At 42.8% G+C, this 18,486-nt stretch overlaps 1 protein-coding gene across 1 annotated transcript; it reads left to right on the top strand.

Annotated features, from left to right (window-relative positions):
• Positions 1-12,864: 12,864 nt before the first annotated feature.
• Positions 12,865-14,120, top strand: LOC121535544 (monocyte chemotactic protein 1B-like). Its single transcript, XM_041842720.2, has 3 exons — positions 12,865-13,008; positions 13,309-13,423; positions 13,637-14,120. Exons 1-3 carry the CDS (start codon positions 12,939-12,941, stop codon positions 13,890-13,892), a joined length of 441 nt encoding a protein of 146 aa, XP_041698654.1. The 5' UTR covers positions 12,865-12,938; the 3' UTR covers positions 13,893-14,120.
• Positions 14,121-18,486: the final 4,366 nt, after the last annotated feature.

Here is an 18,486-nt window from a genome sequence, read left to right as displayed (position 1 = left end):
AGTTCCAAACTGCATCTGGAAGCAACGTCAGCACAATAACTGTTCGTTGGGAGCTTAATGAAAAGGGTTTCCATGGCCGAGCAGCCGCACACAAGCCTAAGATCACTATGCGCAATGCCAAGCGTTGGCTGGAGTGGTATAAAGCTCGCCGCTATTGGACTCTTTAGCAGTGGAAACGCGTTCTCTGGAGTGATGAATCACACTTCACCATCTGGAAGTCCGACGGACAAATCTGGGTTTGGTGGATACCAGGAGAACGCTACCTGCCCCAATGCATTGTGCCAACTGTAAAATTTGGAGGAATAGGAATAATGTCTGGGGCTGTTTTTCATGGTTCGGTCTATACCCCTTAGTTCCGGTGAGGGGAAATCTTAATTCTACAGCATAAAATGACATTTTAGATAATTCTGTGCTTCCAACTTTGTGGCAACAGTTTGGGGATGGACCTTTCCTGTTTCATTATGACAATGCCCCCGTGCACAAAGCGAGGTCCATACAGAAATGGTTTGTCGAGGTCAGTGTGAAATAACTTGACTGGCCTGTACAGGCAGATGTCAGTAATCCAGGGCAGTGTCAAACGGTACAGAACGGCAGGCAGGCTCAGGGTCAGGGCAGGCAGAATGATCAATACTGGGAAAATGAGAAAACAGGGCTCAAGAAAACAGGAGTACGAAAAACACACTGGAAGACTTGACAAACTAGCAACAAACAAACACAGACCAAAGGTATAAATGCACAGGGGATAATGGGGAAGATGGGCAACACCTGGAGGGGGGTGGAGACAAGCACAAAGACAGGTGAAACAGATCAGGGTGTGACAGCACCCCCCCCTCTAGTGACGCCACCTGGCGTCCTACCTGGGCGCATAACTGGTTGACCGGGGTGCCGGCGGTGGAACTCAGCGATGAGGCCTGGGTCCAGGATGTCCCTAGCAGGGACACAGCACCTCTACTCCGGGCCATAACCCTCCCAGTCAACCAGCTACTGGAATCCCCTGCCCCACAGCTGAACCTTCAGGAGGCGCCACACCGTTTACGCCGGTTGGCCGTCGCTGAGACGGGGGAGGGGGGTGGGCCTGGAAACAGGAGACAAAGGGCTGTGAGTCACAAATTGAATCCTAGACACATGAAAAGTGGGATGTATACGGAGGGTACAAGGCAACAGAAGACGAACAGCAGAGGGGCTAAGAATCTTAGAGATGGGGAAAGGGCCGATAAAACGGGGAGAAAGTTGGCAGGACTCCACCCGGTGGACAGCCATACCCTCTGCCCGAGACGATAACGGGGAGCCGGGGTCCGTTGGTGGTCCGCCTGTCATCGATACCAGGAGGTGGTCTTGAGAAGAGCCGACCGGTCTCTCTTCTAGGTACGGCGACAGCGGCGGACAAACATTTGGGCCGAGGGTAGGCTGACCTCTTCCTCTTGCTCCGGGAAGAGCGGGGGCTGATAGCCCAGCGAATACTCAAAAGGTGAGAGACCAGTGGCAGAGCAGGGAAGGGTGTTGTGGGCGTACACTACACACACGAGTTGCAGTTCGTGGGGTTGTCGGAGACAAGGCAGCGAAGAGTCGTCTCCAGCTCCTGATTGGCTCACTCCGGCAGGCCGTTAGACTGGGGGTGGAACCCGGAGGACAGCCTTGCCGACGACCCAATGAGCATGCAGAACGCCTTCCAGAACCGGGACGAGAACTGAGGACCCCGACCAGAGACCATATCCACTGGAAGTCCATTGATTCAAAAGACGTGCTGCACCATGAGCTGGGCCGTCTCCTTGGCTGAGGGTAGCTTGGGGAGAGGAATGAAATGGGAAAACCTTTGGAAAACCGATCCACCACTCTAAGGATAACGGTGTTGCCATCAGATGGGGGGAGACCAGTGATAAAGTCTAGGGATATACAGCACCAGTCAAAAGTTTGGACACACCTACTCATTCCAGGGTTTTTCTTTATTTTGACTATTTTCTACATTGTAGAATAATAGTGAAGACATTAAAACTATGAAATAACACATATGGAATCATGTAGTAAAAATATATTTTATATTTGAGATTCTTCAAAGTAGCCACCGTTTGCCTTGATGACAGCTTTGCACACTCTTGGCATTCTATAAACCAGCTTCATGAGGTAGTCACCTGGAATGCATTTCAATTAACAGGTGTGCCTTGTTTAAAGTTAATTTGTGGAATTTCTTTCCTTCTTAATGCGTTTGAGTCAATCAGTTGTGTTGTGACAAGGTAGGGGGTATACAGAAGATAGCACTATTTGGTAAAAGACCAAGTCCATATTATGGCAAGAACAGCTCAAATAAGCAAAGATAAATGACAGTCCATCATTACTTTAAGACATGAAGGTCAGTCAATCTTCAAGTGCAGTCGCAAAAACCATCAAGTGCTATGAGACGCAGTGTGGGTGAACGGATGATCTCTGCATGTGTATTTCCCACCGTAAAGCATGGAGGAGGTGTTAATGGTGTGGGGGTGCTTTGCTGGTGACACTGTCTGTGATTTATTTAGAATTCAAGGTACACTTAACCAGCATGGCTACCACAGCATTCTGCAGCGATACGCCATCCCATCTCGTGGGGCTTAGTGGGACAATCATTTGTTTTTCAACAGGACAATGACCCAACACACCTCCAGGCTGTGTAAGGGCTATTTGACCAAGAAGGAGAGTGATGGAGTGCTGCATCAGATGACCTGGCCTCCACAATCCCCCAACCTCAACCCAATTGAGATGGTTTGGGATGAGTCGGACGGCAGAGTGAAGGGAAAGCAGCCAACAAGTGCTCAGCATATGTGGGAACTCCTTCAAGACTGTTGGAAAAGCATTCCAGGTGAAGCTGGTTGAGAGAATGCCAAGAGTGTGCAAAGCTGTCATCAAGATAAAGGGTGGCTATTTGAAGAATCTCAAATGTCTTCACTATTATTCTACAATGTAGAAAATAGCAAAAATAAAGAAAATCCCTTGAATGAGTAGGTGTGTCCAAACTTTTGACTGGCAATGAGTTGTAGCAGGTAGCGTTTCTTAACCGTGATGTAATTGAGGCCCCGGTAGTTGATGCACGGGCACAGGGTTTGTCCCTTTTCTCCACAAAGATGAAACCTGCGCCGGCGGGGGAGGCAGAAGGACGGATACACTCTGCAGCCAGGGAGTCCTCGATGTAGGTCTCCATAGAGATAAACTCAAAATACCAACATGTGAGAAATACTGTACTATATTAATGTTCCAATGGAACATTATTTATTTAATAAAAAATCAATATCCTCCAAATCAAGTTTTCACAATTAATGAAAGATTATTGTAAATAACATCTACCAAAATTAAACCAGGAATTAAATTCCACTTATTTAAGTTTATCTGAGTCTTAAGGAACTATATTGAGCCATTACATCACTTCCTGTTTCACTAGGGTATAAAAATGAGGCAACGCATGCAATATCCCTTTGTCATCCAACACAATGAAGAAAACAAAAGAACTGGCAGTTCAAAAGAGACAGATGGTCGTAGACCTTCATAAATCTGGTAAAGGCTACAAGAAGATCCACAAACAATTGAATATACCACTGAGCACTGTCAGGGCAATTATTAAAAAATTTAAAAGATATGGAACATTTGAAAACCTCACAGGTAGAGGAAGGAAATGCATTTTGCCCCCCAGGATAGGGAGGAGGATGGTGAGAGAAGCAACAAAATCCCCAAGAATCAATGTGAAAGTATCGCAGGCCTTGGTGGCATCTTGGGGTCACCAGGTTTCAAAAAGCACCATCAGACGCCACCTCCACAACCACAGGCTCTTTGGAAGGGTTGCCAGAAGAAAGCCCTTTCTGACCCCAAGACACAGACGCAAGCGCTTGGAGCTTGCCAAATGTCATTTAAATTATGACTGGAAGAAGGTGCTCTGGTCAGATGAGACCAAAATTGAACGTTTTGGTCAGATTCAGCATCGGCATGTTTGGAGTCGAAACAGAGATGCATACAAGGAGAGTCACCTCATACCCAAGGTGAAATATGATGGTGGGTCAGTGATGTTTTGGGGCTGTTTTAATTCCAGAGGTCCAGGGGCAGTGGTTAAGATTGATGGCATAATGAATTCCACCAAGTATTAGGCAATTTTGGCTGACAATCTGGTTGCCTCTGCCAGAAGGCTGGGACTTGGCCATAGATGGACTTTCCAACAAGACAATGACCCAAAACATACCTCAAGATCCACACAGAAATGGTTCCATGACAACAAAATCAATGTTCTGCCATGGCCATCTCAGTCGCCGGACCTCAATCCAATCGAAAATCTGTGCGAGGGAAAGGAGGAGGGCTGCAGCTCGAAGATGAGGGAACACTGAGAGAGTGAAACGCCCGACAGGTTCCCGACTCTCCAGCGAAGCGTTCCGGGGGAGGTAAGTGGGGTTCTCGGGAAGCCGGTGTGGCCAGGAGAGACGCGCTGCTGACAGCCGGGTTACTGAGGGGCTGGGAGGTTACCGTCATGGTAGGCTGCCTAACAGAAAACCTGCGGAATTGCTCCAGCAATGTATTCAATGCGCGGTCATGGCGTTTTGCCAAGGTCTGGAAACCTTCCATAAGACCACAAAGCAACTCCTTGTGCCTTCCAATGGTGGCTCCTTGGGAGGAGACGATGTTGCGGAGCTGGTCCGAGTCTGCTGGGTCCGTCATGGCCAGTTCGTACTATCATGGCTCAGGACAAGACCCAGATGCAGACAGTTCGAATAATGGACGTTTATTATATAAACAGGGGGCAGGCAGAGGACAGGTCAAGGGCAGGCAGAGGTCGGTAGTCCAGGGCAGTGTCAAATGGTACAGAATGGCAGGCAGGCTCAGGGTCAGGGCAGGCAGAATGATCAAAACTGGGAAAGCTTTAAAACAGGGCTCAAGAAAACAGGAGTACGAAAAACACGCTGGTAGGCTTGACCAGACTAAATGAACTGGCGACAGACAAACAGAGAACACAGGTATAAATGCACAGGGGATAATGGGGAAGATGGGCGATACCTGGAGGGGGGTGGAAACAAGTACAAGACAGGTGAAACAGATCAGGGTGTGACAGAAAGAGGGAGTACTTCCTCTTCAGGAAACTCACTGCTAGAAGCACAAGCATTTCGCTACACCCGCAATAACATCTGCTAAACACGTGTATCTGACAAATACGATTTCATTTGATATGAATACATATCTGTTTTGTCCCCCAAAGAGATCTTCATCAGAAATTACAAACATATTGATCTAAAAATGTTTTACTCATCACACTTTTTTCTATCTGTCACTTTATTCCTGTAGATATCTACCTCAATTACATCGACTCAGTACTGGTACCCTGTGTATATAGCCAAGTTATAGTTACCCTTTGTGTATCTATTATTACTTTTATTATTACGTTTTACTCTTCTATTATTTATCTATGTTCTTTCTCTCTCTGCGTTGTTGGGAAGGTTCCGTAAACATTTCACTGTTAGTCCACACCTGTTGTTTACATAGCATGTGACAAATTAAATTTGATTTGAACTATTCAGTTAATTTCAGCAAATAACAAATGATTTCTGATGTAATTAAGCCACCTTTTCACTGCTATTTCCACTGATACTGTTGTTGGTGTGTATTGTAATGTATACTGCTGTTACAGTTTGTCTGTCCTACCTCTGTTCTCCTCCAGGCTGAGGGGACTGACCGGCTGTGTGATTCCTTCACTGCCATAGCCGAGGTGTTCAAAATCAGAGCCCACTGCGATCTGCTGCAGCTAGTCTTTTATGTTCTACCTCCTTGCCCAAACAGAGTGCTGTGTCTTTCACTAGAACCAAGTGATATCTTTGTGTTTTGAGTGGAACATCCCCTCAACAACCTAAACGAACTTGTCAAAAATGTAATGCAGACACATTGAATCCAGCGAAGGTAAGTAGGAACATTATTTTTGAGTGGAACATCTATTTAACATAGAAATCACCACCTTACTGCCAATGTTGGTTGCAATTACCCAACATAGTGTACATTGTATAGAACACATGCATGTTAACAATAGAGTATGTTTCGCAAACTTAATGTTTTTGTCATTTGTAATCACTAATGTAGGATTTTTGTAGTAGAACTATACTTTTAATGTGTAATTAGACAAAGTATTTTATGATGCTTGAATCATGAGTAATCTGCTATGAATTCCTTACTGTTATTATGACATGAAGATTTTATCCTAAAATATTGAATGGATGAATCTGTCTTTCATGTAGATCTTTTAGAATGTTTTGTTTATCACTGTTAGATCTATATTTCTCTCAAGACTGCAGGTAACAAATGTAGCCTAGTTCAAACTACCATGCCTCCAGTGTTTCTAGTTACATTCCTCCTTCTCACCCTTGTATCCTTCATACCTCCTGCCAAAGATCTCTCATGTCGTGTGACTTAGGCATTCAGATAGATAAATATCAGTTGATGTTCAAATATGAATCATATATTTCAAAATATGAGTACATCATGTTCTTTCCAAAAGTTTCTTGAAGTGGGCAGCCTGCTGTATACAATGAGAATTGGGCCATTTTGACCCATTCACCTAAGATGTTAGGTGTGCTGTCATTATAATAAAGATATAAGCTTTAAATATCTGCTCGTGTAATGTCACTTCGCTGAGTAAATAAAGGTTAAAATCCAGGTCATGTGACATGATTAACCAAAACACAAGGCCTTAAACATGAGTCACAGAGAGGGCAGTACAGACTTAATTGAGGGCCCAGGTGAGGAGTAACACAATCTTGTTGGCCGTCATGTCAAGTAGCATCAGTGATATCTGGGCACCAGTCCAAATTGTTTTATTACGCCACTAGTTACTAGTTCAAGCCACTGTCAGCAACATTAGTATATGAAGGTATGATTGGACTGGTGCCCAGATATCACTGATGCTACATCTGTCACAGAGAGAGCAGTACAGACTTACTTTTGTAAGTACACTACATGGCCAAACGTATGTTTGTACAGTACAGTAATACGGTGCATTAAAACTAAAAGCAGATTTACCTAGCTTGGTGGAGACCCTAGGAACCTCAAGAGTTAACCAATCCTGTGAATGGGTTAGGCCACTCCGGTGTCTATACTTCAACAGCAAAGTTAGATAAGACAAAAGTTTATGAAGTAGGGCATTATAAACAATAAGGGAGTAATGTAGAGATATATGGGTCTTTAGTGAAGTCCAGACAACCTTTTGATACAGGATGCAGTGATTATCGAAACTGTCACCTGTTACAAAACTAAGGGCACTATGGTAGATGGCATCCAAAGTGTTGAGTAGTAGCAGCTGCATAATATCACCATAATCAAGAACAGATAAAAAGGTTGACTGAATAATCTGCTTCCTACTGCTTAGAGAAAGGCACAATCTGTTTCTGTAGAAAAAGCCAACGTCAAATCTTAGCTTCTCAACCAGCTCATCTATATATCTTTTTTACATAAAATCCATATCAATAAAAATGCGTAAGGATATATATGCGAGAACACGTTCGATTCGAGAACCATCTAATGAGTGAACAAGTACAGTTGAATTCAGAAGTTTACATACACTTAGGTTGGAGTCATTAAAACTAGTTTTTCAACCACTCCACAAATGTCTTGTTAACAAACTACAGTTTTGACAAGTCGGTTAGGACATCTACATTGTGCATGACACAAGTAATTTTTCCAACAATTGTTTACAGACAGATCATTTCACTTATAATTCACTGTATCACAATTCCAGTGGGTCAGAAGTTTACATACACTAAGTTGACTGCGCCTTTAAACAGCTTGGAAAATTCCAGAAAATTATGTCATGGTTTTAGAAGCTTCTGATAGGCTAATTGACAAAATTTGAGTCAATTGGAGGTGTACCTGTGGATGTATTTCAAGGCCTACCTTCAAACTCAGTGCCTCTTTGCTTGAAATCATGGGAAAATAAAATAAAATCAGCCAAGACATTGTGGAAGGCTACCTGAAACATTTGACCCAAGTTAAACAAAAGGAGGAATGGGCCAAAATTCACACAATTTATTGTGGGAAGCTTGTGGAAGGCTACCCAAAACAATTTAAAGGCAATGCTACCAAATACTAATTGAGTGTATGTAAACTTCTGACCCACTGGGAATGTGATGAAAGAAATTAAAGCTGAAATAAATCATTCTCTCTACTATTATTCTGACATTTCACATTCTTAAAATAAAGTGGTGATCCTAACTGACCTAAGACAGGGAATTTTTCCTAGGATTAAAAGTAATTTTATTCTGAAAATCTGAGTTTAAATGTATTTGGCTAAGGTGTATGTAAACTTCCGACTTCAACTGTAGGTAGGGGTAAAGTGACTAGGCAACAGAATAGATAATTAACAGTAGCAGCAGCATATGTGATAAGTCAAAAGAGATAGTCTGGGTAGCTATTTAGCAGTCTTATGGCTTGGGGATAGAAGCTGTTTAGTTTCCTGTTGGTTGCAGACTTGCGGTAGCAGAGAGAACACTATATGACTTGGGTAGCTGGAGTCTTTGACCATTTTTAGGGCCTTCCTCTGACACTGCCTGGTATAAAGGTCCTGGATGGCAGGGAGCTTGGCCCCAGTGATGTATTGGGCCTTACGCACTACCCTCTGTAGCACCTTGCGATCGGATGCCAAGCAGTTGCCATACCAAACAAGCGGTGATGAAGCCAGTGAAGATTTTCTCAAAGGTGCAGCTGTATAACGTTTTGAGGATCTGAGGGCCCATGCCTAATCTTTTCAGCCTCCTGAGGGGGAGAGGCGTTCTCGTGCCTTCTTCACAACTGTGTTGGTGTGTGTGGACCATGTTAATTCCTTAGTGATGTGGACACAGAGGAACTTGAAGCTCTCGTCCTGCTCCACTACAGCCCTGTTGATGTGAATGGGGGCGTGCTCGTCCCTCCGTTTCCTGTATTCCAAAAGAAGCTCCTTTGTCTTGCTGACGTTGAGAGAGAGAGGTTGTTATCCTGGCACCGTATTGCCAGGGTCTCTGACCTCCTTCCTGAAGGCTGTCTCATCATCGTCGGTGATCATGTCTACTACCGTTTTTAGGCAAACTTAATGACGGTGTTGGAGTTACGCAGTCTTGGGTGAACAGGGAGTACAGGAGGGGACTAAGCATGCACCCTGAGGGGCCCCAGTGTTGAGGGTCAGTGTGACGGATGAGTTGCTGCCTACCCTCACCACCCTTGGGCGTACCGTCAGGAAGTCCAGGACACAGTTGCAGAGGGAGGTGTTCAGTCCCTGGGTCCTGAGCTTAATGATGAGCTTGGAAGGATCTAGTGTCTTGAATGCTGAGCTGTAGTAATTAGCAGCATTCTCACATAAGTGTTCCACTTGTGCAGGTGGGAGAGGGCAGTGTGGAGTGCAATAGAGATTGCGTCATCTGTGGATATGTTAGGGCGGTATGCGAATTGAAGTGGGTCCAGGGTGTCTGGGATGGATGGTGTTGGTGTGAGCCATGACTAGCCTTTCAAAGCATTTCATGGATACAGATGGGAGTGCTACAGTGCAATAGTCATTTAGACAGGTTATCTTGGCGTTCCTGGGCACAGGTGTTATGGTGGTCTGCTTGAAACATGTAGGTATTACAGAATGGGTCAGGGAGAGTTTGAAAATGTCAGTGAAGACACTTGCCAGCTGGTCAGGGCCTGCTCTGAGTAATCCGTCTGGCCCTGCGGCCTTGTGAATGTTAACCTGTTTAAAAGTCTTACTCACATTGGCTACAGAGAGCGTCCAGAACAGCTGGTGCTCTCATGCATGGTTCAGAGTTGCTTGCCTCAAAGTGAGCATAGAAGGCGTTTAGCTCATCTGGTGGGCTGGCATCACTGGGCAGCTCACAGCTGGGTTTCCCTTTGTAATCCGTGATAGCTTGCAAGCCCTGCCACATCCGACGAGCGTTAGAGCCAGCATAGTAGGATTCGATCTTAGTCTTGTATTGACATTTTGGCTCTTTGATTGCTCGTCGGAGGTTGTAGCTGGATTTCTTATAAGCGTCCGGATTAGTTTCCCGCTCCTTGAAAGTGGCAGATCTAGCCTTTAGCTCAGTGAGGATGTTGCCTGTAATCCATGGCTTCTGGTTGGGATATGTGCGTACGGTCACTGTGGGGACGATATCATTGATGCACTTATTAATGAAGCAGGTGACTGATGTGGTAAACTCCTCAATGTTATCGAATCTGCTAGCGAAACCGTCCTGTAGCTTAGCATCCGCTTCATCGGACCACTTCCGTATTGAGTGTGTCACAGGTACTTCCTGTTTGAGTTCTTGCTTGTCAGCAGAAATCAACAGGATAGAGTTAAGGTCAGATTTGCCAAAGGGAACGTGCGGGTGAGCCTTGTATGCGTTTCTGTGTGTGAAGTAAAGGTGATCTAGAGTTTTGTTGCGTCTAGTTGCACAGGTGACATGCTGGTAAAAATAAGGTAAAACGGATTTCAGTTTCCCTGCATTAAAATCACTGGCCACGAGAAGCGTCGCCTCTGGATGTACATTTTCTGCGTTTGCTTATGGCCCTATATAGCTTAGTGCCAGCATCAGTTTGTGGTGGTAAATAGACAGCTATGAAAAATATAGATGAGAACTCTTTCCTAAATATAAATAATATTATGCTCTGCATCTTATCATGAGGTATTCTAACTCAGACGAGCAATTTTTTTTAGACTTCCTTAACATTAGAGATCGCGCATCAGCTGATGTTAATAAAGAGACACACCCCTACCCCATCGTCTTACCCAAGGCTGCCGACCGATCTTGACTATGCGTGGAAAAAACGGCTAATTTTATATTATCCATGTCCTTATTCAGCCACGACTCTGAGAAACATAGAATATTACAGTTCTTCAGGTCCCTTTGATAGGATAGTCTCAAACTGAGCTCGTCCAGTTTGTTCTCTATTGATTCGCCAATAGAACGGATGGTAAAGGCGGTTTATTTGCTCGCCAATGTAGTCTCGTCAGGATGCCGGCTCATCCGCCTCTCTTGCGCTGTTGCTTCCTCTTTAAAATCCCAAGGATTAGGGCATGGTTCGGAGTTAGCAGAATGTCCAGAGCTGCCGACTCATTGAAGTGTAAATAGTCATCCAAATCAAGGTTATTGATTGCTGTTCTGTTGTCCAGAAACTGTTTTTGGTCATAGGAAATGATGGAGGAGACATTATATATAAAAAAAAGTTAGGATCAGTTTAAAAAACACACACAATTTATCACTGCAGCGCCATCTTTTATGTGTTTCTGTGTGCGTGTGCACGCAGAGAGGTCTAAATAACCTGTGGCTGGCGAGATGAGTAGCTACATCACTTGTCAGGTAAAAGCCTACCTCAGAACCGACAGCAACACAAAACACATCTCTAATTATAACCAATGATTCATCTGGTCAGTGATAACCTTTATTTTCAGATATTATAACTAGAGTTTTCCCTGTCAGTTTACCTTCAAAGTTATTGCCTGGCCACCATGCACTCTTAGAAAAAAGGTTATTCGTCTGTCCACGTAGGATAACCCTTTTTGGTTCCAGGTAGAACCCTGTTTGGTTCCAGGTAGAACCCTTTTGGGTTCCATTTATAACCTCTGTGGAAAGGGTTCTACATAGCACCCAAAAGGGTTCTACCTGGAACCAAAAGCGTTCCACCTGGAACCAAAAAGGGTTCTTCAAAGGGTTCTCCTATGGGGACAGCCGAATAATCGTTTTAGGTTCTAGATAGCGCCTTTTTTTCTAAGAGTGTGGTGCATAACGTCATCAGTTGACCTATCCTCACAGTATCTGTATGGCCAGACAGAATCTATGGGGGAGTTTTCTTATCAAAGTCCTTGTAGAACAGCCTAGAAATGTAATCAAACTGAACATATTGCTAACATAACATTTGTAAGGTCTGCTTGTAGATTACTCACAAACCATTATGAAATAGTAAATTAGCTATTGGTAAACATTTTATATTGTAACTGTACAGATATAGGATCTTAATTTGAGCCAGTTTGCTACAGCAGGAAAATAATCCTGCAGCAACAGGAAATGTTAATTATTAAGTGGATTCTAATTATTAAATGTTTTGTTACGACAAATCAAGTTTAACATTTTTAGAAGCCTTTTTAAACCTCAAATACATCATAAGTTTGCATGTCCTGCTGTGCAGCAAAAAATTTCTGAAACAAAAGAGTGCTCAAATTAAGATTCTACAACTGTAGCATACTGTATTTGGTTGGACATGAGTTGATTCCACATTTATTTTCACTGCTTCAAACTGGCAACTTCTGTCATAATGTTTTACGGTTGTGGTAAGTAACTGACACTCACACAGTGAGAGAAATGTAGGATTGAAGTTTCAGTTTTAGTCATATCTTCCGCAGTAGAAACTAACACCTCTACTGTACACTATTAAATCTCCCTTAATCTTTTCAGTTAGTCAGGGTTGGGGTGTGAATTGTTTAACATCCCACTCAACCCCAATTTTCCGTTTGGGTGTGTGACACCTCTGAAAATGTCCTGCATTGCATTCTCACCTTATATTGTGCTTAGCCTCAAATGCTACATGGGGCTTTTATTCAACCCTCTTACCAACACCAATACTAAGACACAGTCATGCATTTTATCATGCCATTTCTTACCAAAACACAGCACCTCTCTGTGTGACCATCAGCACATACATTCATTAAGCCAGTCTCTCAGTGCTACAGTTGTAGAACTAGAAATCTATGGCTACAGTAATCTCACTCACCACCACTATGGAAACCTGTCCTGTCACCAGTGATGAGAGAGAGTGAGAGTGGGGGGAGACAGTTAGGGGGGTCTGTGGGAGGAAACCAGACTCTGATGCTGTCTGAGTGTAGGAAAGTTTTTGTGTGCTGCCATGTGTCTCTCTGCATATGAGTGTGTGGTGTTGGTGGGCTTAAAAAGAGCTCCAGTTCTGGTGAAAGTCGCACATCTGAAAAACTCAGAGCGAGCGATTCAGACAGAATGATGGGCCTCCTCTCTCTCCTGCTCCTCTTCAGCACAACTCTACTGATGTCCACTTCTTCTTCTCATGGTGTGTGTGTATTCTCTTATCGTACATTGTATCAGATCGTGTCAGATTTCACTTAAGATGCTGTTTGTTTTAGCATAGGAAGTAAATTGATGATTCAAATTGATGATAATGATGATGATGATGGTGATGATTATGTTAAAATACTTGAAAATTACGCTTTTTAACTACAATGTAAATGGATGATTATGATGATGATGATGAACATGATGATGATGAACATGATGATGATGATGATGATGAACATGATGATGATGAACATGATGATGATGATGATGATGATAACTCTTCTCTCGCTTGTAGCCAGTGGAGCAGCAGCCCTGTGCTGCCTGGAGTTTAAAGGCACTATGGTGCGCCGTGACCTGGTCAAGCGCTACTACCTACAAGACACAGCCCTGTGTAACATCAAGGCAGTAACGTAAGTGCTCATAACCGTTCATAGGTGTTTATTTGAGCTGTTGTGAATGTTTCAATAAAGTCAAGCAGTGTACAGTATATAAATGCACTATGGGGGATAGAAGGCACTATGATGCATTCATAATGCATTACATACAGAGGCACCGAATTCATGGAAAGTGTTAAAGGATTGATTGTGTGTCTCTGTTGTGACCATTCTCGTTATCCCCCCCAGGTTTGTCACAGTGAAAGGTATACGAATCTGCTCTGACCCTTCGAACCCCTGGGCACAGAAAACCATGCAGTACCTTAACAAGAAGAACAAGCCTCACACACCGAAAAAACATCACATCACATCAACTACTACTACTACTACTACGACTACCACCACCGCACAACCAGCAAAAAACAACCCTTACAAAATAACATTTTCAGCTCACAACCCAAAAATTGCATCTCAATGGCCAACAACTCTCACCACAAGACAATGAAGAACATAGCATTTTCCGGTTACCTCATAGTAAATCAGACTATTGACTTTGAATAATTGAACATTCTCAAAATGCAGTGTTCATAACCTTTATATATATATATATATATTTTTTTTTACAATGTACAATATTTATGTCACTTTAATGAGTATCTGGTTACAATTTATTTGGATAGTCCGGATAGTCCATCTGTAGATATTTTAGATGGTCATACTATCAACAAACTATATTTTGATAAGCAAGTGCTTGCTAAGGTTACGGTTAGGGTAAGGGTTAGGTTTAGAATAAAGGTTAGGGTAAGGGTTAAGGTTAGGGCTAGGGTTAAGGTAAGGGTTAAGTTTAGGGTTAGAATAAGGGTCAAGGTTAGTGCTAGTGCTAGGGTTAGTAGATAGTTAGTTTAAATGTTACTGATAGTGTGTAGATATAGAGCATCTACAGATGGACTATCCTGAATATCTTAATATATTTATACATTAATAAATCAAATTCACTTCCACTGTGAATTGAATGATTGTGATCGTGTTAACTTGCTGACTATTTGCCAGTATGCCTGAATAATGTATAATGTTTCCTAATAAAATAATCATTTTTTGGTTGATTTGTTGTCCATGTGGTGAAGGTTCTTGTGCAAAATGGCTGCCAAGCATCACCCTTATGGGTGCCAGACATTAGTTATGGTTGTGCACTGTACAATATCATGTTAGGTCCTTTAATACTCTTAGTAAAATTAAAGTTATATAAATGCAACCCATTCTAATGATTAATGGAGTTTAATTGTAAAGAAAAGCAGAAGGTGACATTTTCTGCTGGCTACTGCAGGTGACTACTATAGGTATATTAGTCACTTTGCTTGTTTCACTGATGACCCATAAGACCCATAAGTTCAGTGGACATCACATCTGGCCATGCTACAAAGGACACAAGGATAGACGCAAATGTTACACAAATGCTACTAACCCATAACTTGAACTATAACCTTACCCTGTATCTGAGCTTTAAACCTAATTTGAAACAGGGCAAGTTGCTCATGTAGTTGCTCATCAGTTCAGAAAATATTGACACTATTGTCCAGTCTTGCATGGCCACATAGTGATCACTGTGTTACAATCATAAGGTTAGAACAAGAAAATGAATTCTAGAATTAGACTAGGAATTCTGTTTCAATGGTTCCAAGCCCCCTCCCTGATGTGATGGTCAGTGGTTCGCAGAGGGAAAGCTATGGGGGACTCAACATAACTACAGTCTGCATGTTGTTTCCACCATATCACCATATACACATACACGTGGCTGGAGCTCCAGTGGAGCAATCGGTTAGCATGTGGTGTACTTACTAACATGTAGCTGTAAATAGGTTACTACATGTGGGAGGAGAGAAAGTTATAGGTCTATTTCTGTTATCCGTGGGTTTTTTGGGGGATTGGCCGTTGTGGAGTTAATATGAGTGTTTGAGGTGTAGTGGATTTTCTTGTATGCCACAGCGGGGTTTCCCCTCCCCTCTGAACACCTCCATTACTGTTTCCACTGCTCCATTACAAGTCACATCACTCTGTGCACTATGAATACTATTATGTGTATGTTTGTTTGTAAGTCACACAACATAGTGACATACATTAACATTCTGTATGTGTTAACAATGAGTTTCTTTTGATAAAAGCATCTGCTAATATTACCATATTATTGTATTGTATAATTCCTCTTGTATGCAGAGTGTCCTCCTTGGGTGTCTTGAAAGGCACTTAAAGTAAATTGTACCTTCATTATGACGCTTATTATTAATGATACACATTTACATAAAGCCACTCACTCTGGAGGGAGATTAGAAAACAATCACTTGTTGATACTACAATGCCGTTAGCAATGATTAGGACTGCCTTTATTGCTTTTTCTAAGCGATATCTTTATTTTACAATTAGGCTATAAGAGTTTGTTTGAGACTGGTCTGTTTTCCAAAGGGATGAGAGTCTGATTTTAAGTCTGAGTCTTTGCTGCTGCTGTACCTGTATCTCTAGTTTTGCTTGACTGGGGTGCCAGGCCTGTCTCATCTCCAGTACAGTAAAAGGTGCCAGTCAAAGAATAACCTCAGATTCAATCTCTGTAAACAGTGCACTTGTCACGATCGTCGAACACAGAGGACCAAGGCGCAGCGTGGAATGCGAACATACTTTTATTTTTAATGATCACACGAACAAAACGATACGTGACGTCCTTGGCAATAGACACTAACCAAACACGGAACAAGATCCCACAAACACTGTGGCAAAACAGGCTACCTAAGTACGGTTCCCAATCAGAGACAACAAGCAACAGCTGATTCACGTTGCCTCTGATTGAGAACCACACCAGCCAACATAGAAACAAATGAACTAGATAAACAACCTAGCACACAAAACACATAGAAACAACCCACCCTGGCTCAACATAACAGAGTCCCAGAGCCAGGGCGTGACAGCACTGTAAAAATAATACAGTATGTTGATTCAACAAGGCAACCAGCTGCAGTAGGATTGTGAGTTTGCGCAACAAAATAACATTCAAGTTGATACAACGAACAATTGTATGGCAACCAGCTGCAATAGGATTAAGAGTTTGCTCAACATTTGAGCATATAGCTGAACCAACACACATTCTCAAGTTGAATTGTATGTTCACTCAACTTAGAATTGTTGGTTTAGTGAACATACAATTCAACTTCAGAATTTATATTTGCATATTTCACAGTATAAAATTACTCTTTATGTAAGAATTTCACTGTACTGTTTTACACCTGTTGCATGTGGCTAATACATTTTGAAAACTTGAAACAATACATTACATACAGTGGGGAGAACAAGTATTTGATACACTGCCGATTTTGCAGGTTTTCCTACATACAAAGCATGTAGAGGTCTGTAATTTTTATCATAGGTACACTTCAACTGTGAGAGACGGAATCTAAATAAAAAATCCAGAAAATCACATTGTATGATTTTTAAGTAATTGATTTTCATTTTATTGCATGACATAAGTATTTGATACATCAGAAAAGCAGAACTTAATATTTGGTACAGAAACCTTTGTTTGCAATTACAGAAATCATACGTTTCCTGTAGGTCTTGACCAGATTTGCACACATTGCACTCCTCCATACAGACCTTCTCCAGATCCTTCAGGTTTCGGGGCTGTCGCTGGGTAATACAGACTTTCAGCTCCCTCCAAAGATTTTCTATTGGGTTCAGGTCTGGAGACTGGCTAGGCCACTCCAGGACCTTGAGATGCTTCTTACGGAGCCACTCCTTAGTTGCCCTGGCTGTGTGTTTCGGGTCATTGTCATGCTGGAAGACCCAGCCACGACCCATCTTCAATGCTCTTACTGAGGGAAGGAGGTTGTTGGCCAAGATCTCGCGATACATGGCCCCATCCATCCTCCCCTCAATACGGTGCAGTCGTCCTGTCCTCTTTGCAGAAAAGCATCCCCAAAGAATGATGTTTCCACCTCCATGCTTCACGGTTGGGATGGTGTTCTTGGGGTTGTACTCATCCTTCTTCTTCCTCCAAACACGGCGAGTGGAGTTTAGACCAAAAAGCTCTATTTTTGTCTCATCAGACCACATGACCTTCTCCCATTCCTCCTCTGGATCATCCAGATGGTCATTGGCAAACTTCAGACAGGCCTGGACATGCGCTGGCTTGAGCAGGGGGACCTTGCGCACGCTGCAGGATTTTAATCCATGACGGCGTAGTGTGTTACTAATGGTTTTCTTTGAGACTGTGGTCCCAGCTCTCTTCAGGTCATTGACCAGGTCCTGCCGTGTAGTTCTGGGCTGATCCCTCACCTTCCTCATGATCATTGATGCCCCACGAGGTGAGATCTTGCATGGAGCCCCAGACCGAGGGTGATTGACCGTCATCTTGAACTTCTTCCATTTTCTAATAATTGCGCCAACAGTTGTTGCCTTCTCACCAAGCTGCTTGCCTATTGTCCTGTAGCCCATCCTAGCCTTGTGCAGGTCTACAATTTTATCCCTGATGTCCTTACACAGCTCTCTGGTCTTGGCCATTGTGGAGAGGTTGGAGTCTGTTTGATTGAGTGTGTGGACAGGTGTCTTTTATACAGGTAACGAGTTCAAACAGGTGCAGTTAATACAGTTAATGAGTGGAGAACAGGAGGGCTTCTTAAAGAAAAACTAACAGGTCTTTGAGAGCCGGAATTCTTACTGGTTGGTAGGTGATCAAATACTTATGTCATGCAATAAAATGCAAATTAATTACTTAAAAAGAATACAATGTGATTTTCTGGATTTTTGTTTTAGATTATGTCTCACAGTTGAAGTGTATCTATGATAAAAATTACAGACCTCTACATGCTTTGTAAGTAGGAAAACCTGCAAAATCGGCAGTGTATCAAATACTTGTTCTCCCCACTGTATATCATAAGGCCTTTCTTTGAGGGCCTACTTACAGCCTAAAGCAGTGGTCTGAAACTCCTGGTTTACAGGCCACATCAAGCCTGCAAGTCACATTATAATAGCTTGCAAAGTGATATGTAATTCCTTTTGGAATCCAGCCATAGTGAGGATATCCAACAGTTGGAACTTTTAATAACCCACAACCTGAA

Source organism: Coregonus clupeaformis, chromosome 21, assembly GCF_020615455.1.
Source record: "Coregonus clupeaformis isolate EN_2021a chromosome 21, ASM2061545v1, whole genome shotgun sequence".
In the NCBI taxonomy this organism is placed as follows: domain Eukaryota; kingdom Metazoa; phylum Chordata; class Actinopteri; order Salmoniformes; family Salmonidae; genus Coregonus; species Coregonus clupeaformis.
The sequence above is the reverse complement of the archived record's forward strand: the minus strand, read 5'-3'. Positions and strand labels throughout refer to the sequence as shown.

What these genes read in the sequence shown, in the direction of transcription:
- LOC121535544 (XM_041842720.2), top strand. Translation starts at nt 12,939, where the DNA reads ATGATGGGCCTCCTCTCTCTCCTGCTCCTCTTCAGCACAACTCTACTG. An exon ending in GTCCACTTCTTCTTCTCATG is followed by an intron (nt 13,009 to 13,308) that starts GTGTGTGTGTAT and finishes TCTCGCTTGTAG; the next exon opens with CCAGTGGAGCAGCAGCCCTG. An exon ending in TGTAACATCAAGGCAGTAAC is followed by an intron (nt 13,424 to 13,636) that starts GTAAGTGCTCAT and finishes TATCCCCCCCAG; the next exon opens with GTTTGTCACAGTGAAAGGTA.